The sequence below is a fragment of the Cydia amplana genome, chromosome Z (assembly GCF_948474715.1).
Source record: "Cydia amplana chromosome Z, ilCydAmpl1.1, whole genome shotgun sequence".
NCBI lineage: Eukaryota > Metazoa > Arthropoda > Insecta > Lepidoptera > Tortricidae > Cydia > Cydia amplana.
This window is the reverse complement of record NC_086096.1, coordinates 6,526,243-6,553,622: the sequence shown is the minus strand read 5'-3', so window position 1 is coordinate 6,553,622 and position 27,380 is coordinate 6,526,243. Positions and strand designations below refer to the sequence as shown.

The window sequence follows — 27,380 nt, the reverse complement described above, 5'->3', positions numbered from 1 at the left end:
CTTTATTCATTTGTCTATAATAGTCCAGACCGAGACATAATCAATCTTCAGAAAACCGAAGCAATAATGACTCGGTGGAAGAGTACCTTATGAATAGTTATGAATATGATGGTTCTCACCTTTGGGACACTGCGGCAGTTACATAGATGAGCATAGCTGTGCAAACAGCATCACGATTGATCTATCTATAGAGTGCACTACTCTACTTTCATTCCCCATCTGACCTTACACCGCTTAAAGGATCACTAACTAAATATCTGCTCCGTCGCTCTTTCGAGGTTCCAATCGTAGGTGGAAAGCGCTACCCTAGCCTGGTCCTCGTTTATACCCATATCTAAGAGGACTTGTATTTTCTGGTTGCAGTCGTGGATGGCGGAAGGCCCGCCGGCGTAGACGTTCGTCCAATGTCTCGCTGTGACGCTGAAGAGGTGTTGGTTTTCTAGGTATTGTTTAGCGACGACCGCGTCCTGCGGGTCGTTGGGCTCTGCGGCGGACAACAGTACTTGTATGGACAGGAGGACGGTGCGGAGCGTGAGCGCGGCGGCCCACTGGTCTTTCAGGATGTCTAAGCAGATCGCGCCGGTGACGGACGACACGTTAGGATGCCAGATTTTTGTGATGAAACGGATCTGGAATTGAGAGAATTAGTTATGATTGAGAAGTTTTAATGTTAGCTTTGAGTTAAAATGCAAAAACTTTTGTTGGTGAATATAACTTAGAGCAAAAGTATGTTAATGTAACCCTGACTATCAATATTTACACATTAAAATCAATCGGTTGTTTAAGCTATATAGGACTTATCTTATCATACATTATCATACTCCTTCAAATTTAGGATGAAAATAGAGGCCATGTTGACGACACAATCTTAATACCTTTGGCGGATCGAATAGGCAAGTCTCAGGTACTTTGACCTTTAGGTGGAAGGAGCTAATAAGATAAGAAGATGCTAATAAACTGATACCAGACAGCTTATCATGACTTGCGCTTGGGATATAAAGTCGCGAGCGCAAACGAAGGTCATTTGCTATCTAGCTATTTTAAACCCCATGCAGTATAGGCAGTAAATGAATGTGGAAAGGTACCTTGGGCGGATTGAAGGGGTAAGTCTCAGGCACTTTGATTTCTAGATGGAAGGTGCCGCCCTCGTAAGGCGTGTCGAGCGGCCCGGCGATGGTGCCGTGGAGCTCCGTCCAGCTGTTGTTAACCAGCTCCAGTGTGATCGCGCCCCCCGCCACCTGGAAATGCAGAAGAGTTGTGTAAGAGCTATACTTCGTTTTCATTTGTGGTATGGTATCGGAAAGGTGTCAAGCTAAAGTGGGACTGGGCTGGTCATGTCTGCCGAATGCCGATTGAGCTGTGGGCCAAGATCGCCATAGAGTGGAAGCCCAGCTCAAAACGAGAAGTTGCCAAACGACGTCGGCGATGGCGAGACGAGTTAGACTCCTCTTTAAAGGAATGGCCAGAGACTGCACAGGATTGGGAAGACTGGAAAAAGTGGGGGCAGGCCTTTACCCAGCAGTGGGACATTATAGGCTCCTAATGCGTGGCAGTCCCAACAGCATCCTTCGAATGATAGCGGACAGGGTTGACTGTCCCTACTTGTCGCAATGTGAGGGATTGCATTCCCCCATCAGTGTTGTGTTGTTTTAATTTTATAAATTTTTGTATACCTACTAACCCCCTAGCTTGTAAGCTCTACTAATAAAAATGTGTCCATGTGTTACACGAAATAAATATATATATATAGGCTCCCAATAATAATAATGGTATATGACTCAATATTTAGAGCGCACGGCTGCCGGCTGCTTCGAGCAGTAATGGGAACTTGCCGTGCTTTATGGAGCGACAACTTAATTCGTGACCTTTTACTATCAAAAATATGTAAGTTTCGTTAGACGGGTCAAGCAGATCTTGTCAGTAGAAAAAGGCGGCAAATTTGAAAAATGTAGGCGCTAAGGGATATCGTCCCATAGAAAATTTGAATTTCGCGCCTTTTTTACTGACAAGATTTGCTTGACCGGCTATATACTGTAATAAGAATTCGTCGTATATAGCAATTGTACATTTTGTGTGAGTTCGCTGTGAGCGCCTTTAGGAGGTATAGTATTAAAAAGTGCATCTTCTCGCGTATGGCCTTCGATCAATACGGGCTTCCGACACGTCGGAAGGGATAGGCCCAAGCGATATCTTGACATTCAAATCATTCTGCCATTTTTCGCGGGGGGAACGTGCACACAGTCGCACTTCTCACACACTTACATACAAAATCCAATCTGTAATGACGACACAAATACATAGAAAATGACACCCTACACAGACAAATCTTGCACACCTCGATCTGTTTTTGTGTACGGACGAATCGCAAGTGTCACAACACGCACATTAACACATTTTTGTCAAAGAATTTTATTGTTTTCTGGGAGATGAGAAGTCGGATTTGTCGCTCGACCGATCCGCAATTTGTACTGGGCGAGCAAAATCGATAAATCCAGCAAAATGAGACTAAAATATAATAATTGTGTTTAAATGTACTTAATTAAACGTATGACGTGTAAAAAAAATATTACATGTGAAATGTAACACCTTTTTGTAAATTTGATGTCCCCGACCTTTTTTTACAACAAAAAACCGAGCAATTAGGCATTTTTTCTGCTGCTGTGTTCATTCGCGCGTCTGGACTCGGTCTAGTTAAAAATCCGAGCGCAACTAGTTTTATTACCCGCGCTAGATCAGTTGATCTTGTACCTAGGCAGAGGGGAAATAGTGCGAATGCCGCATCCCTTCCGTGTTGATCGAAGCGTATGCCATTTGCCATAGTATTTTTCCACTAACGCGCCATGTCAGAAAATGATGTACTTAAGTATGCTTTATTTATCATGTCAACCTTGTTTGAGCATACTATGACCCGATGGTTCCGGCGTCAGCGTCAAGCGTGTATGCTCGGAGCGTGCATTTTGTGGACGAGACTATAGCTAGTTGTACCACTGGTTGTGCCGCTCTCGAAAACGTTCTTGTTGTATAGAGAATGTTCTCGCTCCGGAATTTTCTACATAGTAAACGGAGAACGTTCTCGAGAACGGCACAACTCTAGTCTAGACGTAAGCCTGCTGCAGACGTTTTAGCGTAACCTAGCGGTACGCCTGAAAACTACCTTTACTACATTAAATGTCAGAATAAATTCGCAATGACCACATTATGCACATCTCATGAAGAATTTCACTTTTTTGGCACACTGCCACCTAGTGAGAGTACCTAAACAAAGAGACGTCCAAAACTGAATACATGCGGCTAAAAATATTAATTTGTAACATCATTGTGTTGATTAAATGAGTTTTCTTTATAAGCAACTTCAGAAATGATGCCCATAATTTCATTCTTATACCTTAACATAGAGTAGATAAGCAACCTTAGACGAATATCTTTAAATTGTATGTTCTATCAAATGATTACTTACGTAATTAATTGTGTACTTAATCATTTGAAGGGATGTTTACAAAAATAACATAACTGCTTAGAGCGGTTGACACTCTTTTAAGAACATTGTTAATCGTTTCAGGTGTCAACCAGTGTAGTCAGTTATGTTGTTTTTGTAAACATCCCTTCATTTATTGTTGATCCAGATTTAAGTTCCGAAATATTAAATGTTGCATTATGTTACGGGTTAAAACATACCTTCAAAACTCGCTCTTAATTGTGCATGTGCATATAATCTCTATGGAGGACCCATTGACTGAAGATTACTATTTTAGTTTATGAGTTTTATGACAGACACAGCAAGAGGTAAAACACAACAAAACTGTAATGCATAGACATACACAAAAAAATCAACATACATGAATAAAATTTAAAGGTTCCTACAATCACTAATTTTAAGAAGTAGGTACCATATTATGTACAGTCGCCATCAGATATATCGGAGCGGCCAAGGTGTTCACAATATCTGAACACGCACTCTAACGCCTTGACAATAGAGGCGTGGTCAGATATTTGTGAGCACCTTGGCCGCTCCGATATATCTGATGGCGACTGTACACCTACTCGTAAACTTCATCTTAAATTAACACATTCCAAAAATATGTTAAACAGAAGCAATTTAAATGATGAAGTTATTTACTTTGGACAAAGGAAAAGAATAATGGATCTTCATTTCTTTGGCACTGACTGACTATGTCCAGTATAACAAGGTCACCTCTAACTTACCTGCTAGTGCTATACTTATAACTCTCACGTCACGTCGAATGATGATCCCTATGATGACAGTTCGTTTTTTATATGGAGTAGCTGTCACATAAAAAGAATTGTAGGCATTTTTTGGAAGTATAACAGTAATATTTAGAAATGTAACATTTAAGTAATAAAATTACGGTAAAAACATATATCTTCAATTAAGTTTTTTTTGAGAAACCACTTCTTTTTGTTGACTAATAGTATCATTTACCAACCTTCTTTAGGGTTTAGGGATGGACGGTTTCAAATTATGCAAAAACTTCATTGATCTAATCACTCATAGTTTCATGTTATGGGTTCGTTTTTTTAGCATTAAAAAAAGGTAAAAATCTTGATGTGTCTTTTAATTTAAAAACACGTTTTAAAAATAAGTCACGGCAAATATGTAACAATTATGAATCTAATACAATCATTTATATTCTTCTGCTTTCATGTAATAGTTACTGATTTTTAAAAAGCGTTTTTCAATTAAAAGGCATGTCAAGATCGCTTACCTTCTTTCTAATGCTAAAAAAAACTAACTATAAGCTTATTCATTGTAGCATGAAGCTTTCAGTCCTTGATTTAAGCGGCTCACACCAGCTTTGGTGAATAAACCTGCACAGTCACCAGCAGAAATTGCTAAGCAGGCAAGATTATCATAATCACCTGCACAATCTTGGTCTCATGACAATAAAAAGGTGACGTTGTTTTGAACACCATTTGGCTAATTTTGTTGTTGAGTACCGCTGCTGCTACAAAGCCGCTGACCTGATAGGCTAATGCTGAATGCATTAGGGGCTACTAAAATTTAGAAAGAGTTTAAACATATTGAACACTGTACTGAACATATTGTCCCTTTAGGTTTTACTACCTACATTTTGGTTTTGATAAATAGGTGCTGCGCTGCATTTTTTAACCGCCTTCAAAAAAAAAGGAGGTTCTCAGTTTGACCTGTATGTATGTATATTTGTCTGCGATTATCTCGCGTTTGGCTGAACCGATTTTTTAGTGAAAAGCATTGCTTACAATGTTTTATATAGCTGGTAGTCTGTGTTATTCAACATTAGCCAATTATTTATTACAGTAAACAATGTTGTTTATGATATTATCATAGATCACATAGATCAGAATATAATGACTTTTCCTGTTAATTATTTCCAGTATTTAAAAATCTTTAGTTCCATGATGATTTAATTTAAAGTTGATTTCTTTACTTAAGGCCATTTTACTAAAGTACACAAATATATAATTAAGGCCATTTTTGAGGTACTTACTCAAGAACAGCTGTTTGTCTTAGTGATTCTCTATTTTGGATTTAACAAGGCCATAATTGTAATTTATCACTTTCTTTAAGAGTACCTACATAATGTTTCGCCGCAAAGTAATGCTCAGGGTAAGTTATTTAAGAGATTATACAGATATTAAGATAATACTTAAGTAGGAGGAACTGGAATTTCGTAAATTGTTTTTAAAGCTAATTTAGCAAAAGCTACACAAAAACACGAAATAGGTTAGGCAATAAATAGAGAGACATTCGCAGCACATTACGAAGCACTTTGACCTCCAATAGCTCAGTATTCTCGCTAAAATACGACACAACAAAACTGCAAGTAATTGCTTCCATGAGGTTATTATTGCTAACAATTAATGACGTTATCAAATTAAATCGCTTACCTCTTCGCTTTTCATGATTTCTTTGAATTCCCTTTTAATTCGTTTGGCTGATATATTGGCCATTATTGAAACCACTAATAAAAATCACTGAATGAACTAAAATTTAGTAGGGTTTTTGAAAGACAACAAAATAAGGATGGCTATTTAGCTTAGGGTTGCCACCATACTAACAGTCTATGCTCTGTGATTTCTGATCAAATCAAAATAAAATAAAGACGACATCTTCCTTGCAAGCTCAGATGATTTCAGATAAAATCAGAGTGATTAAAATAATATACATATATTGGTCAAGCAAATCTTGTCAGTAAAAAAAGGCGCGAAAGTCAAATTTTCTATGGGACGTTATCCCTTCGCGCCTACATTTTTCAAATTTGCCGCCTTTTTCTACTGTCAAGATCTGGTTGACCAAGTATAAGCACGGAGTAAGCAAAGAATCAGCACAGCTACTTCCGGGAATAGACAACAATGATGGTGACTTTGTACGGACTTGCGCTCTTGCTTTCTTTTTTTCGTCTTAAGTCACCCATAGACAAAAGCTAAAGCTCTCATCAGTCTTCAGAAACGCACGCAAGGCTTTATGCTATGGTCGATTGAAATCGGATGGTGGTTTATATATTTTATTTCATTCCGTGAATCTTTATTTTGAAGATTTATTAATAAAAGTCTAAGTAAAATGGTGTTTTTTGGTCGGTAATAGCTTCCGGGAATATTTTAGTGTTAAAATAATTAAGTTATGGCTTCGGACTGTGTGAGGACAGAGTTATGTTAATGTACTCATGTCACCGGGTTCCACCTATGTACCTGGCCCTCGAAGGTGCGTTACTTGACTTTTTATTTACCTCACTTGTATGTTATGTGTATGGTGACCACAAGCCACCAGAGATAGTTGTTAGTTTGTTATAATTTATAATGCATCCTTTGTTTGATTTAGTACTTGGTGTAACATAAATAAATGAACCGAGCCCTTGTTCCGCTCGCTCGGCGCGCTATTGCTCATCTGGTGGTGAATACATTACATTTTTCTGGGATTAAGTAGGTATAACTTTAACTGAATGAGATTATTTCTTATGGGATGCCATTGTTGTAATGTTATTATAAACATTGTTGTTATTGTGATCGACTTTCGTAAACTTCACCTTTAATTATTTATAAAACAACGTTAACGATATTTTTTACTATTGGATAATGCTGTTAGAATGTTATAATTTCAATTATTACAGCTTAGCTATAAGAATTTTATTAAATATACATTTTGTTTGCATTTTTATTATATCAGTTGGTTTATTCACTGCTAATTGATGATTAACATAATATTAGCATTTCTATGCTGTCCCATAAGACGTGATTTTCAGTGTATGCATGTACATTTATTTATTATTTTAAAAACTGCTCTGCCATGGTTTAGTTAGTTATTTTGCAATTTGCTACAAATTTTCCACTACCCATTTAATGTATCTTGGATGTTATGATCCCATCATAATTTTAACTAATAAATCATTCATCAGACTTACAAGATCTTGTCAAACTCTCTTTTTTTTCTACTAAATATAGATTAAAGTGTATTCAGGCAACTCTAAAACACTCCTGAATGTTGAGTAATTCAGAAAACTACCCATAATTCACCTTATGTGATTTGATTATACATATTTATAATTTATAAATATCACTGAACAACAAAATCTGGCTATTAAGACAATTTCCAGCCATTAATATATTTTGCATATTTTTTTGAGGCTGAAATATTATGCCCATCTTATATTCAATTAATAAATAATATGAATAGTTCATTGTTTTTCATGTTTATCCTTGTTAGTCCTTTTGCACCTTAGATGTCGGATGAAATTTTAATCTTTTACTTCACAAAAAGGTTAAAAACTTAATAATATTTTATAACCTTACAAGGATAGGCACCAAAGAATTCTTTTGCTTAATGCGAATGTCACTAATTTATTACTTATTCTTTTCTTTATCAATGCAGTAATATTAACTCACAATGTGTAATGTAATCCTTGTCATGACTCTAAAGTCGCTGACAAAAGTCCGTCATCAGCCTGAAAATCCAGACACAAAGAGAAAACTCAAATTATCTCTTTAATTAGACTTCTATATCTTATATTTTTTTTGTGATTATCAAACACGAGTCAAATATATTTATTAAATAAGTAAAATTAAAAACTACAACTATTTAACTACAATAACAACAACTAAAATTATAAATAAAAGACTGTCTCCAGCTCAGTGCCTTGAGGCAGGGTGCCAAGAAGGCTGGCGGCATTGCCGCGCTGGACCGCAATGCCAATACGTTGCGCCAGGTAGGAGCCAGCCCTTTTGTCACCCGATGCCTCCATGAGACGTTTCACCAGCTCAGAAACAAAGCCGTGCGCGCCAGGTCCCCACGGCCCAAGGGTTTCTACCCCAAACGGCTCAAGCATGCAGCCAGAATCTTCTTCTTCCTCGCATTGTGCCGGCATTTTGGCCACGGCTCATGAGAGCCTGGGGTCCGCTTGGCAACTAATCCCAGTAATTGGCGTGGGCACTAGGTTTTTACGAAAGCGACTGCCATCTGACCTGCTAACCCAGAGGGTAAACTAGGCCCGTATTGGGATTAGTCCGGTTTCCTCACGATGTTTTGCTTCACCGAAAAGCGACTGGTAAATATCAAATGATATTTCGTACATAAGTTCCGAAAAACTCATTGGTACGAGCCAGGGTTCGAACCCGCGACCTCCGGATTGGAAGTTGCACGCTCTTACCGCTAGGCCACCAGCTCTTAAGCATACAGCCAGAATCAATGGCTGCATATTTGCGCCGCTTGAGGTGTTCAGCTGTGTTAGCGGCCGCACCAGCTCTGATTGATTTTTTAAATCTCTATCTAAATAAATAACATATAATTGCCAAAAAAGCTTTAGCTATTATTGAACCTTAATAGAGCACCTTAGTTAACTTCAATCACCATTGTAAATTAAAAAAAGGCGGAACAGTTCGATTATTTTGATAGCCAGGAAACTTTTACTAGACCTATGAGGGCATTTTCTGGACCAGCCTAAGGTACCCTATCGGTGGTTAGAAGGTTATCCATTAATTACCAGGCACCCTATATATTTTTTGTTTTATAAATAGGGTAATTCGCCAGTAACTGGCCACCTGTTAGTAACTGTTGTTGTTGTTGTCTGTCTTAGGGCACCCCGGAGGTGCATAGGGCCTCCACAAGATCCTTCCATGCCTTCCTGTCTTGAGCAACCGACTGTCTCGACACTTTGTTGTTGCCATTTTGCATGTTGAGTTAGCTATGACTCTACAAAACAACAAAAACGACTGCAAGCCGTCTCTATCTTATAAATTAAAAATAAATAAATATGTATTATAGAACATTCTTACACAGATTGACTAAGTCCCACACTAAGCTCAAGAAGGCTTGTGTTGTGGGTACTCAGACAATGACATATATAATATATAATATGCAAATACATGATAAATACATAGAAAACACCCAATACTCAATAAAGACTAGAGACTCAAATGCGTTAAAAATATGCTACTTCAATTATTTTTGATATTAAATTTGCCTAAAAGTGACTTGAAGGTACTGTTATAGGACCATCATTTGACGCGAGAGTATATTTTACGTGTACGACCGATGTCGGGCTGGGTCATCTGGTCCTAGTCTTCTGGCACGCCACTTTTATGACACCTCTGCATATAAAAGATAAGATAATGATTTGAATTTCGACAACCCTAAATTGCCAAAAGGGATAGATAGAGCCATAAGTTATAAAGCGATATCATGATTCGACCCTGAATCGCTGTCAAACTTCGGTTTTGTAGGAAGTGTCCTTTCTGTACGGTAGTACTATTACTTATTCTGTGGCAGGGGCGCTGAGGTAATAGTTTTGCTGACTGTACATAGGTAGTATCTGACCGTCTCAACCTCCTGAGACCCAGAAGCATTTGTTTTGTTTTTGAATTTGGAACCCTTAGTTACTCAATGAAAGTTCAAAATATTTTTTGGAATATGTACAAAAAGTACGCAGGGTCTTAGGACGCTCAGCCGAGCCCGCGTCTACAAATTTGGTAACGTAATGCCTCATTCAATTTAATCTCACTATGTAAACTCACTTATGACATATTGGTACTCATTTATTAAATCTTTCCCCTTTAAGTTCTTGTTAAATGTGTCACGTTTTACGGCTATTTAGCTGCAGTTTGCCTTAAGTCTTAACACGTCCAGAACAATGGGCCCTTGATTGCTATCACTTAGTGTGTGTGATAAGGGGCATTATAACGCGAATCAAGAGACCATTGTGTTCCCTTTATTCATATGTTTATTTCTTGGAGCGTACGGATGTTGCGCGTTAAGTATGAGTAGTTAAATGTGACGTTCTTAGGCAAAGGGCCACGCAGGTTGTCAATAATGACGATTTTAAATTGCCGGTTACAAAGAGGGACGAGGAACTTTTCAATTAATAAAGCGCATTTTTCCAAAAATCTTATACCTACATATTGAAATAAGTCATGAAAAGTGAGTAATAAATAGTTAAAAGGTAAAGAAAGTAAAACGTCGTACTAGTACAGTGACAGAACAAAAAATGGTATGTGCTTAAAAAAATGAGAGGCCCATATCTACAAACCACAAGATTTCATTATAGTAAACAAGGCCTGAATACCCCGTAAGATATTAAGGGCCTACTGCAGCCGCGTCTGGCGCTTCGTAAACCACGCCCGTTAGTTCTTCCCTCCCCGCTAACACGCACACATGGAAACGCTTCGCGCCGCACGTGAAGTTTGTGTGACCTTTTAGCACCATCTAACGTTACAGAAGTTAACTACCATTATACGCGGTCGCTGCGGTCGGCCAGAAACTTAAATTCGGAAAAAATTGAAACAGATGGCGTTGTTACTTGTTCATAATAGCAAACAATAAAATAATTAATTAATAAACCTGAATATTTATTGTTGTTTTGGAAGATGTTAACAGCATAGAAGCAGCAGCGTGTATAGCATATAAGTTAAGAGTATTGATAATAAGAAAATAGCACAAGAACAGAAAAGAGATTATTTTTGATAAAATATGATGAAAACAGATTTACTTGATTACGCTCACCTGACTTTGCGGTCACTAAATGCAAATTTCAACCTTATTGTTATGGGGTTACAATACCCCTGGGGTTGCAGGCGTCCATAGTCGTTATTATTATAAATGCTTTGATTGAAATGCTTTTTAACCCTCGAATTTTTCATAGGTACAGTCACCTGCAATAAAATGTTACTCTTCGACGGCCGCAAAAATATGTGACACGCTCTTATGGCTCTACAAATAAGATCTAACATGATCTACCGCAAAACGGCCTTCGGTGTGTAACATATTATTGCAGCTGACTGTACTCGTATTCATTGTTGTATAGGTAGGTATTAATATCTTTTATCCGATCGATTTGCATTTATTTGAAATAAATCAGTGTTTAGTAATTATATGTTTTATTGAATAAGAGATTATTTAGGTATGTAATGAATACAGGGTGCCTTTTTGAAACACTCATTTTTAGGGTTCCGTAGCCAAATGGCAAAAAACGGAACCCTTATAGATTCGTCATGTCTGTCTGTCTGTCCGTCTGTCCGTCCGTATGTCACAGCCACTTTTTTCCGAAACTATAAGAACTATACTGTTGAAACTTGGTAAGTAGATGTATTCTGTGAACCGCATTAAGATTTTCACACAAAAATAGAAAAAAAAAAATTTTTTTGGGGGTTCCCCATACTTAGAACTGAAACTCATTTTTTTCATCAAACCCATACGTGTGGGGTATCTATGGATAGGTCTTCAAAAATGATATTGAGGTTTCTAACATCATTTTTTTCTAAACTGAATAGTTTGCGCGAGAGACACTTCCAAAGTGGTAAAATGTGTCCCCCCCCCCCTGTAACTTCTAAAATAAGAGAATGATAAAACTAAAAAAAATATATGATGTACATTACCATGCAAACTTCCACCGAAAATTGGTTTGAACAAGATCTAGTAAGTAGTTTTTTTTTAATACGTCATAAATCCCCTAAATACGGAACCCTTCATGGGCGAGTCCGACTCGCACTTGGCCGCTTTTTCTGGATAATTTTGAATTTCAATTGTCAGGGGTGCCTACATTATTTTTTAATACATTTTACAACGACAACAAACAAAAGTTCAAATTCGCCGTATTTTTATTACCCGGGTCGATCGCAACAAAATAGAAAATTATGTTTTTCAAATCTAAGCGTTATTGTAATTTATCTCAAATAACCAAAAAGTCAATCTGACTAGAACTTAAAAACGAACTGAATTATTTTAATATGTCGATTTTTCTTGGTGACCCAGGAGAATTTTTTTTTGTATCCCATACAAAAAGAGCGTATCCCAATCGCGTATCGATTTTAGTTTTTACTTATAAGTGTGAAAAATATATTCTACCATATGCGAAGGATGTGTGTTTTTTCATGTTTTATGTGTCTTTTTGTACAATAAAGTGTTTTACTGCTACTAATATATCATATTAACGATTAACTAAAAAGGTATTTACATCTAATTTAACTGGTAAATTATTAAAGTCCGCTAAAATTAATATATACCTATTCAAAAAAATATTTGTTAATATGTCCCAAAATCATGGCTCATTTTTTAAGTCTCCTGACTTACCAAACATATCGCAACGAAGGCAAGGGTACAACGCGGCATCGTGAACCTAATAACGTAAGGTTTCAGTTACTTTTTTAGTCGCCGACCATTTTATCCGGGGTACGAAAAGAGGTATTAGATCTATCCTGGGTCTAATATGTTATAAAAACATAGTTTTTTGAAAAATGTTCGTAGGTAGTACACAAAATTTACATTTTCTTTTAAATGTGATTTGGGTCATCGTTCTCCCTGGTGACTTTTCTGGTGACCCAAGAGACATCAATTTTATTATGACTCAGGAGACTTTTTTTCTATGCACTTTGATTTTTTTGATGCGCTAATTTTGTAATCTAAAATAACTTTAAACTGCTGATATACTTATATCACTTTGCTGATGAGTGGAAGTGGAATTTAAACTTAATTTATTGTTCTCTCCCTTGACATTTTGGCATACATTTGACATGCTGCAGTGCACTCCTAACGTTAATAAAGACATCATTTTTAGAAAAAGCTTTAGGAAAACTCACTCTTGAGCTTAAAACGATTAAGTCCTTATCATATTATGTTAGATTTTTAGTACAGACCCCAAATCAGTGAAAATGTCTCTTAGCCAACTAAATTTGTCCCTGGGAAAAGTACGATATCCCTAAAAATTGTACGTACATTTCGCATTTTTCTCAAGGAACGGAATTCATAAATTGGGTTATTATTATTTTTTCAGATTATTTGATTGCATTGACATATCACCAAGATAGATAGAACATTTAAGTTACCAGAAGAAAAGCATTTGTGTTCTTTTATACAGTGTGGAAAAAGTAGGTTCGATTCCCGGGCGCGACTAAGCGAATTTAAAAAAAACAACGTGTTGCATTCCGGGAGTGCCGACAGAAGTGAAAACTCAATGACTAGTCCAAAATGTCTGCAGCACTATGTATAATTGACCCATCCTCCTTTCTATTGAAAACTTTTGGTTCCGAAATTGCTGGTCAGTGAGCTTGTTTAAAATTCGAAATTCAAATTTATAGCGTTAATTGTTTAAAATTCGAATAGAAATTGTAAAGTTACCTTGCAGACCTCGCATCTAAATATATTTGGTCATGATATTTTGAGTTTTATTCACCAGTACTAGAGTTCACTTTTATTAGCGATTTCATCAAGATGTAGCTTTATTGAATTATATTTGAGTGATATAAAGTTATAATACTGTGAGATCCTCGTATTTCAGTCCGTACAAGATTATAACCTTTTTCATGTAATGTCATTGAGTTTTTCTTTATTGATTTAAATGCCATCTAAACCTGGTCGCCTTAAGCTGTCTCGAGTTTATCATTTTTTTCCCCACCTCAAAAAGTGCCTAGCGCCGCTAAAGAAGTTTTCACTTCAAAAATCTTTGAATGCAGTTGTTTCTTTAAAAAACAATAATGTTTCATTTAAGTAAAATGAGCAAACTTAAGGTTTTAAGGCACTTTCCCTCCAGGGCCCATAATTTTTTTCCACCCGGTAGTAGACAACTATTTTTTTCGACTAAATGAAGTTTTATTAGATAAATCGTTGATCACATGGTTCGTTTCACACATCACATCAAATCGTTTGTCATCACAATCAAAATTTGTCAAAAGTAATGAAATTTATGCCAAAAAAACATAAATAAAACATATAAATTCAACACATTTTTTTAATAAAAATCTTTCTCGATGATATAAAAAAGAACATCGACAAATTATGTTCAAAGAATTAATATCAAAACAGATGTCATAATTAGGATTGGCTACTTTAAGAAAGGGACAGAGAGATTTAATCCTCTCGCTCTGCACGTTTTTCTCATTCCTCCTTGTCAAGCCAAAATAAACTATAAAATGATAGTAACACAGTACATTGTAATATTCACTTTTTCCACGGTATCATGTCATTGTAAATTACTTATGTGAAATTGTAGTGGCGTGCGACTTTCAAACCGGAGGTCACGGGTTCGAACCCCGGCCCGTGCAAGTGAGTTTTTGTAAGTAGGGACCTTTTTTTAGTGGTACTTAAATATAATAACTTTTCGTATTATTGAAATAAAATATTTTATTCAAACAAACTTAATAATATAATAATTAAAACGAATAATATCAATTAGTTTTTAATATTGATTCAATTATTTTAAATTATTTGAGCATGAAACATACTAGATTTATTTTTATCATTACAATAGAAAAAAAGCAAAACATATATTCTTATAGATATTTTATTTTCAAACAAAAATAAAGCAAAAAGTTACGGTTAGATTCTGATGGCTAAATACCAAACAGCTACCGATACATTTCAATATCTGTCGAAATTTCCTAACCCGTTGTAACTGACAAAGAGTATAGATTTCGACGTAGCATGACGTAGCCTAGCAAACACGCACACATGCGTAACGTATAGGCCTGTAAGAAGGCACCATCATAGGTTTACCTCCGATTCCGTTACTACTCAATGGAGTTACGACTCAACGTTTATTGGATATTTAAATTTTACGTAATTCGGAGCGCTGCGCGAAGTGACATAGGTCTTACCTCTTTGAGGCACGACGGCCATCTAACATTACTGGCATAAAGGATGCATTTATGACTTTGACGCATGACAGAAAGAGAAACCGAACTGCGTAAAATGGGCGTTTGCTGTTGAATTCATAAAATCAAAAATCGATAATAAATCCATCGGTAAAGGATAATAAGTTAATATTTAGTTCTTTGAAAGTTAAGACGAGATGAAAACCTTTGCTGTAAGGTGGGTTGTGCTGGATATGGATGTGTTTTCTAGTTGCACGAAGCTAAAACCGAAAAATGAACACGTAAGTTTGGATTTATTTTCTATCGAGAAAATTTTAAGCATTCGTGTTTCGACTACTACGAAATCTCTTATCATATAGTCAAGAAACATATATCCGAAAATCACTACTGTTTGTTTCCGGGGCTAGCCACTGCCACCTTTCTAAGATCCTGTTATTTTTCGATGCACGGCCTTAAAGCCGGACAATGTAAAAACAGCTTACGATGTGACAATTATGTCGTGCGTACGTCATGTATAGTTAAATAAAATGCCAGTACCTATCGGTCATGTCAACGACCAATTTGAAAACATTGTGTATTGGAATGAATGCTACGCAATGCTTCGTCAAAGTTATTTATCTTGCATCTTTGGAAAATCTTTTTCATGGAAACATTAGAAAGCAATAATACGGTTTGACAGGGGCCCATTTCTCGAACAGTTAGACTAATATTATTAGTCCACGAACTGTCAAGTCGTATGGGTTACCATGGCAACACACTAATACTATTAGGGCCATTTGCACCATTCACTAACCCAGGGATTAACCGGTTAAACCTGGAGTTACCATGGTTATCAGTACAATTTGACATTGAGTTAACGATTTAACCGCTTAACCTCGGGTTTGTGGAATGGTGCAAGTGGCCCTTAGACTAATACCGTTCGACAAATGGGCCTGAGTTCACGGACTAATAATAATGATAAGCATAATAGGTACCATTCGAGAGATGGGCCCCAGACCGCTCGCGTAAACAGTCCTTTGCGCGGTGCCAACGATAAGGTACTATACTTACAAAAATACCTCGCAAGTATCTAAATTATAGGCTTTCCCTGCTTTCTGTTTCCCAACAAAGTTTCCCGACAATGAAACCTTGCCAGGTTGTATTTTTTTTTCACTTATTTTAGGAAGCCTGCAACATATGCAAGTATACCTTTGTATATTTTTATAAACGTATTTTTGTTTAAAAAAATACTTCTAATTTTTTGTTCTGCCCATTCAACAATCTAACAATGAAATGCCACGGCTAATAGAGAAGACCTTATCACTACATAGTATAAAACAAATTCGCTTCCCGCTGTCTGTCTGTATGTATGCTTAGAACTTTAAAACTACGCAACGGATTTTAATAGGGTTTTTTTAATAGATAGAGTGGTTCTATAGGACGGAATTTAGTCATGTTTGGCTTAGAAGAATGCGAAAATTCATACTACGAACTCGAAGAATCGATAATTAACATAATAAATACATATTTTAAAGTCTCATGTGATATTAACAATATCGAAGCAGTGAGAAGACTGGGTAAAAAAGGAGAGAAGATTAGACCGGTGGTAATAACATTGAACACAATGGGTTTCAAATTAAAAGTTCAGAAAAATAAACAATGTCTAAAAGACACTTCATATTACATAAAAGAAGATTACCCAATAGAAATATTAAATAAGCGTAAAGAGCTGCAAAGCCAACTACAGAAAGAAAAAGAAGCAGGTAACATTGCTTATCTAAAATACGATAAACTCATTGTATTGAACAACAAGCACTCCGTCCCTCGCAACCAAGCAAGCAAGAGGAACCTGTCTGAATCCCCAGAGAAAACTCAACCCAGCAGCCATCAAGAGCGGCATACTAGCAGGCAGCCATCTAAGAAAAACAAAGCGACCAACATGAAAGATTACATAATCCATAAACCTAAACTGATCTTAACAGAAACAGATAATAACAGTCCTCAAAGCCAAACGAAGACATCACAGCATAACACAGGATAGCAATCAAAACCGGGCCCTCTACCCACCCCTCATCTCCCAGTACTGCCGGTCACCGCGGGAGAGTTCGACCAAAACCCACCAAGGAAAGCCACTCAAAAGATAAGCACCTTCAAAATTTGTACTTTAAACGCAAGATCGCTTTCTTCTGAACTAAAACTTATCGAGCTAAAGACAGCGTTACGAGACATCAACCACGACATTGTTGGATTGTGCGAAGTTCGCCGTCTCGGAGAAAAAATAGAAGAGGACGACGATTACATCATGTACTACTTAGGCAAAACTAAAGGACTATATGGCGTAGGATTCTTAGTCAAGAAGATACACAAAGAAAAAATCATAAGTTTCACGGGAATATCTGAAAGAGTGTGCGTACTAGAAATCGAACTAGAAAATCTACACTTCTCAATAATTCAATCATACGCACCGACTGAAAAATCATCGCAGGAGGAAATAGACAACTTTTACAACGACTTAGAGAAAGCTCATGACTCTACATCCACGAAGTATATTATCTCTATGGGAGATTTCAATGCACAAATCGGAACTCCCAAAACATACGAAAGCTCTATTACTGGTAAATATGGTTATGGCAAAAGAAGTACACGAGGAGAGAGACTCATCCAATACGCTCAAGAACATAATCTAAAAATTATTAACACAATGTTCAAGCTAAAACCGAAGAACTGATGGACATGGATCTCTCCGGACAAAACCATAAAAAACGAAATAGACTATATAATGAACCCCCAAACCTCACATAATCAATAAGTACGAAGTTCTGTCGTCTTTTTCATTTGGCTCGGACCACAGGCTATTAAGAGCCACAATTCACGTAAAATCAATATGTAAGAGCAGACGTCATTTTACAAATCTATCAAGCAAACTGAAAACAGTAGATGAGCAAGAAATATACCTAGAAAATCTCAACAGATATATCCCAGAACTTATAACTACGTATAACAATTACAACGCGGAAAATTACCACCAAAAAATCGTTCACTGTATAAAGGAAAGTTTAAAAAACATTAAAGGTAAAGAAAAGAGGCAAATCATGTCAGAGAAAGCGCTAGAACTCATGAAAGAAAGGAGTAAACTACAAAATAAGCATAAACTAAACAAAACCGATAAAGAAAATTTAAAAACACTTTATAAACTAACGAACAAAGAAATAAGACAATGCTACAACACTTACAGAACAAACATAATACAACGACACCTTGAAAAATCCAGGTCAGTCAAAAAAGCCCATAAAGAGCTGAATAAATCAACCACATGGATTCCATCACTTCAGACCGGCACTAACAAATGCGAATCGCGTAGGGAGATCATAAATGTAGCTACTGACTTTTACTCTAAACTATACAGTCAACCAGACACAATGAAGCAAAACAAAGTTATTCACGCTTACCACAGCACAGATACCAGCCCAATACAGCAGTTTTCAGAGCCGGAAGTATTAAAACATTTAATGAAACTTAAATCTGAAAAAAGCTCAGGACCAGATGGCATTACTAACGAATATATCAAAATTGCAAGGACTCTACTTCTGACACCGATCACAATTCTATGGAATAAAATCCTAGAGGAGGAAACTGTGCCACATCAATGGACGGAATCTGAAATAATATTGTTATACAAGAAAGGAGATGCAACAGACATAGGGAATAACCGCCCCATAAGCCTCATGTCCTGCCTTTATAAACTGTTTGCTTCCTGTCTACTAGAAAGAATGTCACCAAACATTGACGCACATCAGCCGATCGAGCAGGCTGGATTTAGAAGCGGTTACAGTACAGCGGACCACCTCCAAGTCGTTGACCAGGTGATAGAAAAATATTTAGAATTCCACAGGCCCCTCCCTATACATAGCTTTTATACACTATAAAAAAGCTTTCGACTCAATATCACATAAAAGCATATGGGAAGCTTTGGAATCCCTAAACATGAAAGAAAAGTATATTAATATATTGAAGAATATTTACAGCAACAGTACAAGTAGAGTCAAACTGGATAGAGTCGGTACAGCAATCAATATCAAGAGAGGAGTTAGACAGGGCGACCCAGTTTCCCCAAAACTGTTTATAGCCGTCTTACAACAAGTAATGGGTAACCTACCATGGTCCAGAAGTGGCATAAAAATAAATGGAAACTTTTTGAGTCATCTTAGATTTGCTGACGACATCATCCTGTTCGCAGAGTGCCCACAACAACTAAACAAAATGATAAATTAATTAGACCACGAAAGTTCAAGAGACGGCTTAGAAATGAATCTAGAAAAAACAAAAGTAATGACCAACCACCATGCATCACCAATTTTAATTAACAACATACCTCTTGAATACGTAGCAAAATATACGTATATATTTGGGCAAACAGATATCATTCAACACAGATAGAAACTTAGAAGAGGTAGAGCGGAGAGTTGCAATCACGTGGAAAAAATATTGGGCCCATAAGGAAATTTTCAAGTCACAACTGCCGATATCAGCTAAGAAAATAGTCATGGACACGGCTATACTCCCATGTCTTACTTATGGATGTCAAACATGGACGTTTGACACAAAAACTAAAAACAAAATACAGACCACACAAAGACGAATGGAAAGAAGCAGTATGGGACTAAGGCTCAAAGATAAGGTGCGAAATGTTGACATCCGCAAAAAAACCAAAGTTACCGACGGCCACGTCGCTAGGTACAAGGACAACCGATGGACTCAGAGAGCAGTAGACTGGCCTGGGCCGACAGGAAAAAGATCGAGAGGCCACCCGCACGCTAGATGGGCAGACGAAATAACGGCAATAGCAGGCCGAGGTTGGCTTCACAAAGCCAAAGAAAGAAGCAAGTGGCATACCTTGGAGGAGGCTTTTACCCAAAGGGGGTCCATTCAAAAATGAATCTAGATTTAAATTTTAATCAATTATAATTATTTTGTTAAATTAATTAATCTAATTATGAATGAACTACTTATTGAATGTTACGTATTTATCTATATCAATCATATTGCAATGTATTTATTCATCGCATGGACAAATAAAAAGCTTTATTATTATTCTCTTTATTTATTTGAACTCTTAGGCTAGGTTATTTTATAATATGGATATAAAAATAAAATACAAAAACACTTACAAAAACAATACAAAATACAAATTATTATTTGTATGTCTTGTCCATATCTCGGGACCATGGGGTCCCGGACCTTTGGGAGGCGTACGTGGGGCCGAAGCCGACAGCGCAGAGGCCCTTTAAGACACTTTAATCTAAAAGCAAGGGATACACGTGGCGGATACCATCCCTGAACGCACAATGTGATACATCCGAAGATGGTCCCCGCCAGGTGCAAAAACTATTGCAGTGCAGCACATTTTGAGCTGCGATGGGAACTAAGGTCATGGGCTGTAGATGTGAATGTTGGATGGACTGGATAATGGGCTATGGGAGAGACTAGCGGACACCTGCCGTGACAATCAGTCTCAAAATTGTAAATGACAGGTGGTGACTCGCCAACTCATTGAGTGGGCCCTGCAATGGCCGCACGCACAGTGCGACAACAGGGCAACACTTTGGAGCGGCTGAGAGGTTGTCGAGAGGTGAGTCTGCGGTAGCTAGATCCCGGTAATCTGTTCAGCGGGCCACCGGCGTTATGACATTTTACACTTCCAACCTGGAGGCCCTGGAGCATAGGTCCCACTCTTGCGACTCCACTCTGGCCGGCCAATTAAGGCAAGCACAGAGGCGAGGGCCAGATGACAGGGCCCTCTGGAATAGGGGTCCGCGGTGTCGCCACTCACCGTCAGCTCGCCACAAGCTGCCCCCGCGGGGTTATTATTATTATTATTATAGGAAGGTTTTTGTATAATTTGTTAACCCGTGCGAAGCCGGGGCGGGTCGCTAGTTTTTATTAAAATAGGTAACAGTCTACTCGTAATCGTATTCCGGCAGTTAATTGTAATCACGAAGGTACCTCTACATACATATAGTAGACGTTTCACGACCAGTACCATTTCCTTTCGTTCGATTATATCGCAAACGCACGATCACGACAAAATGGAAATGAGTCACTACAAATTTAACCCGTACTCATGACAAGTAAATACTTTAAATGAAAAGCGAACCGGATGTCACTTGTGCCAAACCGCGTTGTTATAAAATGATACTAACCTTAGAAACAAATGTAATCTAATTAGGCTTTTGATTGAATAACGATCTATAAGTAAATCTGAAGTTTAACAACACATTATTATAAACAAGGAGAGCAAAGTGCACTGACTGAAACTCAAATAATGGTCACTATTATATTCAGTCAACTTATCTTGGAATCTTGGACTTCGATTTGTAAATTATAAATAAAACTAATTCTTGGCGACACCAAAGCTACATGATAATTGGTTTTGATTGTAGTATTTAATTTGTACAAAACATTAGGTACATCTCACGCATAATACGAGAAGTTAATTCAAATGCTTTTTGTATTGCAGCCGGGCTTAAACTCTTTAAAGATATTAATGTACACTCATATCTGCTCTTAAAAGTTAAATCGTGTTATAGCCTAGCTGTCAAAGTCGAGAGTAAGGGCCGATTTAGACGGCGCTCGAACTCGCATGCGATTTTAGTTACATTGCGGACTGTTGGTTACCTCCAATTCAACCGACCGATCAAAACCAGCAATGTAATGAAACTCGCATGCGAGTTCTTGCATCGTCTAAATGGGCCCTAATGCTCAAATAATTGCGCCAGCTTGTCTAATTTTAAAACATTGACAAAGCCTTCTTTATACACTCGAAAAACTCCCCAATTAAGGCGCTCCATATATTCGCGAAATACCCGTTGCCACCGTCCCTTTTTCTCCCGACCTGTTAGGTAGAGACGTATTGTTGGTTTATAGCGGCGTACCTGGAACACCACTTATAACGAGTGCAGCTCACATCTCGCATGGGATTAACAATAACGAAGACCTTGACACAACAATGTGGTTAGAGAATAGGTTCTTACGTTCCCTTTCTTCCTTTTTAATGACGAGAAAGGCAACTTTTTACTTTTTAAAGTAGATTTTGATGAATACTTGTGAGCATCTCTGAACAGCAGGTTCCTTAGTTTATGCCTTCTGGCACTTTCTAATTTTTATATTGTACATTGACCCAAATAAAGCTAGACGGTATGTAGTAATAATAGTTTTCAGAACAGGACATTTGTGGGCGTTTTCTAAAATAAATATCGAAAACCCGATTCTCCCAGATCCTGGTGTTTTTGGATTCTTTCAACTCAGAATCACTAGCATATTCAATCCTGATGATAAAAAAAATTGTCCCAAAATTTTGTATGAAAATTGTACATTCCACTACGTCACGTTACATACAAGTGAAAAATTTTCTCATACTAAAAACGTGACGTATTGGAATGGACATTTTGGGACATCTTTTTTTAATGGTAGAATGGAGAGTGCTGTCGATTCTGAGTAGAATGAGCCCAAGAATGTCCAGATTTGAAAGAATCGGGTTTTCGATATTTATTTTAGAAAAAGCCCTTGTACGCAGACGCTTCTGTATGAAAAATAACTTTACCTTTGATTTGAAAGCGTTACACAGGTATAACGTACATGTGTTCGCATACCCGCTAATCCTGCTATATATTTATACATACAGTCATGTACTGTCCCACAAAATTGGAGGTAACATCAATTCTTATAACGTAAACGGCGGGTGAACTAGCTATAAAATTGGAAATATATACAGAGCTTTAGAGATCCCAATATTCCCAATCCAACTGACTAAATTCGCTTGATATGCTCCTATGTAACTTGGAATGTTTATTCCAGTAACTGGCGTTTGAAGTGCTTTATACAATACGGTACTGACGTCAGGTATTACACAGCCCCTTTGGCATAGGGCCATTGATACGCCATACCACATGGTATTCTGATTTAGCCTTTGATCTAACTGTGGCATATTGACGATTCACTTCGTCTCATTGTAGTAATTAATCTCTAATCATGTCCCCAGGATCTGCGTGCATGCATAACTATTATCTCAAATTGAATCAAGGTGTATTATGAAGGCATGCGTACCACGCTGAACCGTAATCACATCGGACATACTCGTACATGTGATCAATTGGTCCCGTACGTAATCGGCATGAGGGGTAGTTGAGCTGCTGCCATTGCTTTTCAGTTCAGCAGTGCACATAATCTATCTGATTCGATTAACTATAAGCGAACAAGCCGTTTGGCATTTTTGTAATCAAGCTATGTATAATATTTTTTCGATTTCTTAATAATTAAATGGTGACAAAAGTCACTAGTAAATTGACATTTAGAGACAATTTTCAATATGGCGGTTTGTTTACATAATTAGCAAGTTCCATAGAATGAAATTTTACATTTGTACTCGTACAGTAGGTTTGTGTGGAGAATCGGTCTTCCCCTTTTTGATCTTAATGATACACATCATATAAAAAAACACGTTGACATAGGAATAAAACGATTATTAAAGGTATTGCTTGTCGTTTTATTGTCATCCACCTACCTAGAGTTATTTTATAGCCCTTCTAAATTATATACGTTCTTATTTGACATAATCAATATAATCATACTATATTTATTTAGAGATATTGTTGCGCTATCACGGCTAAGTAAGTACTGCAGTGTGCAGGTCGATCGAGCCTGAAATTATTATACAGATGGATGCTATTTGCAATTGACACTTAACCTGATCTGATCGGCATAAAAATATCACCAAGTTGATAATTTAACGTCGCGTCGACTTCAATATCTCGAGATGTTTCTTAGGTATTCGTTTTATTATTCAAAACGAAGCAAAGTAACATTTAATAATGGCTCAAACGAAGATGAGTTGTCATCTGCGTCATCTTCCTTCAGCCTTACTTTGGTAATTCTTGGCGTGAATTAATTTCATTTAACAATTTATTAAGGTACTGGCGAACAATGAAATGCCGCTCTTCTTTATCCCCCCCTTGCATCATTCCCCGGAACCAGAACGGTTTGTTATTTTATTATGAAAGTTAAAATCGGCGTTCAAGTTATAATTTCGCGTTCTATAACGAAATATGGTTACATCGATTGCAATATTTCAAACTCTAGCGTCACTTGCACCTACCCACTAACCCGGCGTTAACCGGTTAAACCTGGAGTTGCCATGGTTACCAGTACTATTTGACACTGGGTTAACGGATTAACCGCTTAACCCCGGGTTAGTAGGATGGTGCAAGTGGACCTTATACAAGTAAGTACGAATACAAAGCGGACTCAGGTTCATTAAAGGGATAATTATTAAACCTGCATGCATACCGTGACCAGAAACGTGGACGTAAAATCAATCAAATATAATCGGGCATTGGTTCAGAAACGGGTAGGTATATTTGAAAATGGAAATTATCCGTTCATCAAATTCATAATAGTATAAATCTGAAATATTACATAAAACTTGGCCCAGATTGTCAACCAGTGGCAAACACCAAACAGTACCATAAACAGAAAGCGAGGCTTACCGGTTCACGCTATAGTTATATCTCGTTTACCGTTTTTTGATCACGCAAACGTCGACCAGCCGGGACAACACGAAGGTAGACGGCAATAATGTCAAAGTGCTCTATTATATGTGACAAGGCTCTTTGTTAGAGGCGTAAGGGGCAAGACACATTGATGAAAAGCGAGGAGCAGTGGGGGCGTGTTTTTCAAACTCAAACAGATAATGGAGCGCGCAGTGGGTGGAATATTGCTCGCAGCGCGAATTTTGAGAGGAGTTTAGCACTACTCAACCGTCTGATTCTGAAACATGTACATGTAAACATGAAACATGCAAAATCAGGACTAGGAGTCCATTGTATAACAACTTGGATACAAACGATGCCATATTTTCAATACATTATAGAAGTTGTTATGCAATTTGTGTAAAATTTCCGTGCTAACTATATTTTTATTACACAGCTGATGTTTGTTTATTTATTTAAACTTTATTGCACAAAATATATACAACAATGTACAAATGGCGGACTTAATGCCAAATGGCATTCTCTACCAGTCAACCATAGGGCCAAACAGAGATACCTTCAATTGGTGCAGAGAGAGAAAATATATTGAGTGAGTTAAAAAAAGCAAACTATACTTATAAATTACATAAATAAATAAAATATATATAAACTACCACATATTTATAAAATACATACTATAAATATAATAATGATGGATATTATTCGAACTCTTGCTTTATCAAATGCTTACGTAACATCCGCTTGAAAGAAAACGTCTAGTAGCTTGTCTAATATTTAGAGGGAGTGAATTCCAAAGACGGCTAGCCTGGACGGCGAAAGAATGAGTCATGAAACCAGTACGGTGAGAAGGTATGGTCAGTTTGAGAATGCGGGAGGTACGCAGCTCACATCCTGGGCGCGGAGTGTCGAACACGAATTTACTTTTGAGATATCCTGGAGCAGAAGGCTCAAACAGGATCGAAAATAGGACACAAAGGATCCGGAAGGACCTACGACGACGGATGGAAAGCCAGTTGAGCTGCCGGCGGTAAAAGGAGACATGATCGTATTTACGAAGACCAAATATAAATCTAATGCAGTTATTGAGAAGACGGTCTAGTTTATTAAGCGATTCCTGAGTGACATTAGTGGTGCACACATCCCCGTAATCTATTATTGGTAACACTAAGGACTGCACTAACATCTTTTTCGTGCTTACAGGTAGAAAGTTTTTAAATTTATAAAGAGTTCTAAGTGTACCTGTGACTTTCCGACTTGTCTCTGAGAGCCACAGATATAGGAAGGAAGGAGATCGGACATGCACGGCGATTTATATTGAATACGCCTGTCGCAAGTTCTTGAACCCACACAAAGCACCAGTAATTATAAAGACAACGCACGCACACACCTAAAGTACGCACACTTGTAGATGGACGCTCCTATTGCAGAATACACGCGCATCATTTCAATGTCTGTGTACATGCGAACGACCAGCGAGTCGTGTCATCACGCACGCACACAACGATATTTACGGGAACTGAGCCGGGACACCGCCGTGATATCGATATTTGATCGACTGTCGGAAAAGACTGTGTGTCGATAACTTCATGAACACTATTCAAATATAAATATTCGGAATCATTGCATTGTTCTTAATTGCCTAAAATTTATGGAATAAATTTATTTGTTAAAACAAGACATTTGATTTAAGTAGATATTAGTAGTTTATCAAAAAATAAGGAATGTACAGTTACATAACGTACGTACTTTACGTAACTGTAAATTATTATGCTTAATAATGTACAGTTGCATATATTACTTTATCTACACACATATTAAAAATGTCATAATGATGTGTTCAGAAAAAAGGCATTCGATATTTGATTGCAATAATAACATCGAATTTTTGATTACCTATTAATTTAATATAGAGCAATAAAAAACAATCATTTTCTTATCTGTGCAAATTTTTGGCAACGCAATGGTCGAAATTGATTTTCTGTAAAGTGTATGGAGCATATTGTGCTTCTTTTTGATGGCCACCAAACAGGTCCTCTGCATGTGGCTGCTATCCAGTTTTCTTTAATTTTGGGATCACTTGGAAATCTATGAATATATATAAAGTAACTTTATTATTAGTTAAGATTACACTCGATCCACGATATCGAGTTAGTACTAGACCCAAGTGTCGAGTGTCCAATAGGACATTATTGTTACGTGGTATTTTTGCACCTGGTCCTCTGCATGTGGCTGCTATCCAGTTTTCTTTAATTTTGGGATCACTTGGAAATCTATGAATATATATAAAGTAACTTTATTATTAGTTAAGATTACACTCGATCCACGATATCGAGTTAGTACTAGACCCAAGTGTCGAGTGTCCAATAGGACATTATTGTTACGTGGTATTTTTGCACCTGGTCCAACCCAAACAATGCAATGATTACTTTATCATTTACTCTTATCTGCATTTTTACTTGCAGGTAAAGGCAAGCGGCTAATTGTCATTAAACAGAGAGAACGCTATACTAACTCGACGTCATGGGTCCTATTGGCTATCCAACTTAACCTTATCGATCTACTATTCAAATTTTAAATGTGCAGCATTTAATTTTTTTATTAACACATAGGATACTTATTGTTCCGGTAAAAAATACGTTTCCTGAGGGATATGCGAAATACGATTTCTACGCGGGAAAATATATACATTCCATACAATTCATATATACATACCCTTGGTATAAATATAAATAAAACATCCATGACTCAGGAATAAATATATTCGTGCTCGTCACACAAATAAATGCC

At 37.2% G+C, this 27,380-nt stretch overlaps 2 protein-coding genes across 3 annotated transcripts in view; one reads left to right on the top strand and one right to left on the bottom strand.

Annotated features, from left to right (window-relative positions):
- Window positions 1-162: 162 nt before the first annotated feature.
- Window positions 163-6,050, bottom strand: LOC134660773 (ubiquitin-conjugating enzyme E2-22 kDa). The gene is made up of 3 exons (XM_063516562.1): window positions 5,887-6,050; window positions 1,086-1,238; window positions 163-629 (listed from the first exon to the last, which is right to left on the bottom strand). The coding sequence occupies exons 1-3, from the start codon at window positions 5,947-5,949 to the stop codon at window positions 246-248; spliced, it is 600 nt and encodes a 199-aa protein (XP_063372632.1). The 5' UTR covers window positions 5,950-6,050; the 3' UTR covers window positions 163-245.
- A 260-nt stretch (window positions 6,051-6,310) lies between these two features.
- LOC134660886 (discoidin domain-containing receptor tyrosine kinase B-like) overlaps window positions 6,311-27,380 on the top strand; it is a 95,832-nt gene continuing 74,762 nt past the window's right edge. For both annotated transcript variants that reach the window (XM_063516735.1, XM_063516733.1), the window contains exon 1: window positions 6,311-6,700. The gene's annotated coding sequence lies outside the window, so the exon portion shown is untranslated. The remainder of the gene's footprint in view (window positions 6,701-27,380) is intronic.

Coding starts and splice junctions, on each gene's coding strand:
- LOC134660773 (XM_063516562.1), bottom strand. CDS start 5,949: ATGGCCAATATATCAGCCAAACGAATTAAAAGGGAATTCAAAGAAATC. Junction 1,239..5,886: donor AAATCATGAAAAGCGAAGAG/GTAAGCGATTTA, acceptor CTGCATTTCCAG/GTGGCGGGGGGCGCGATCAC. Junction 630..1,085: donor ACCCCTTCAATCCGCCCAAG/GTACCTTTCCAC, acceptor TCTCAATTCCAG/ATCCGTTTCATCACAAAAAT.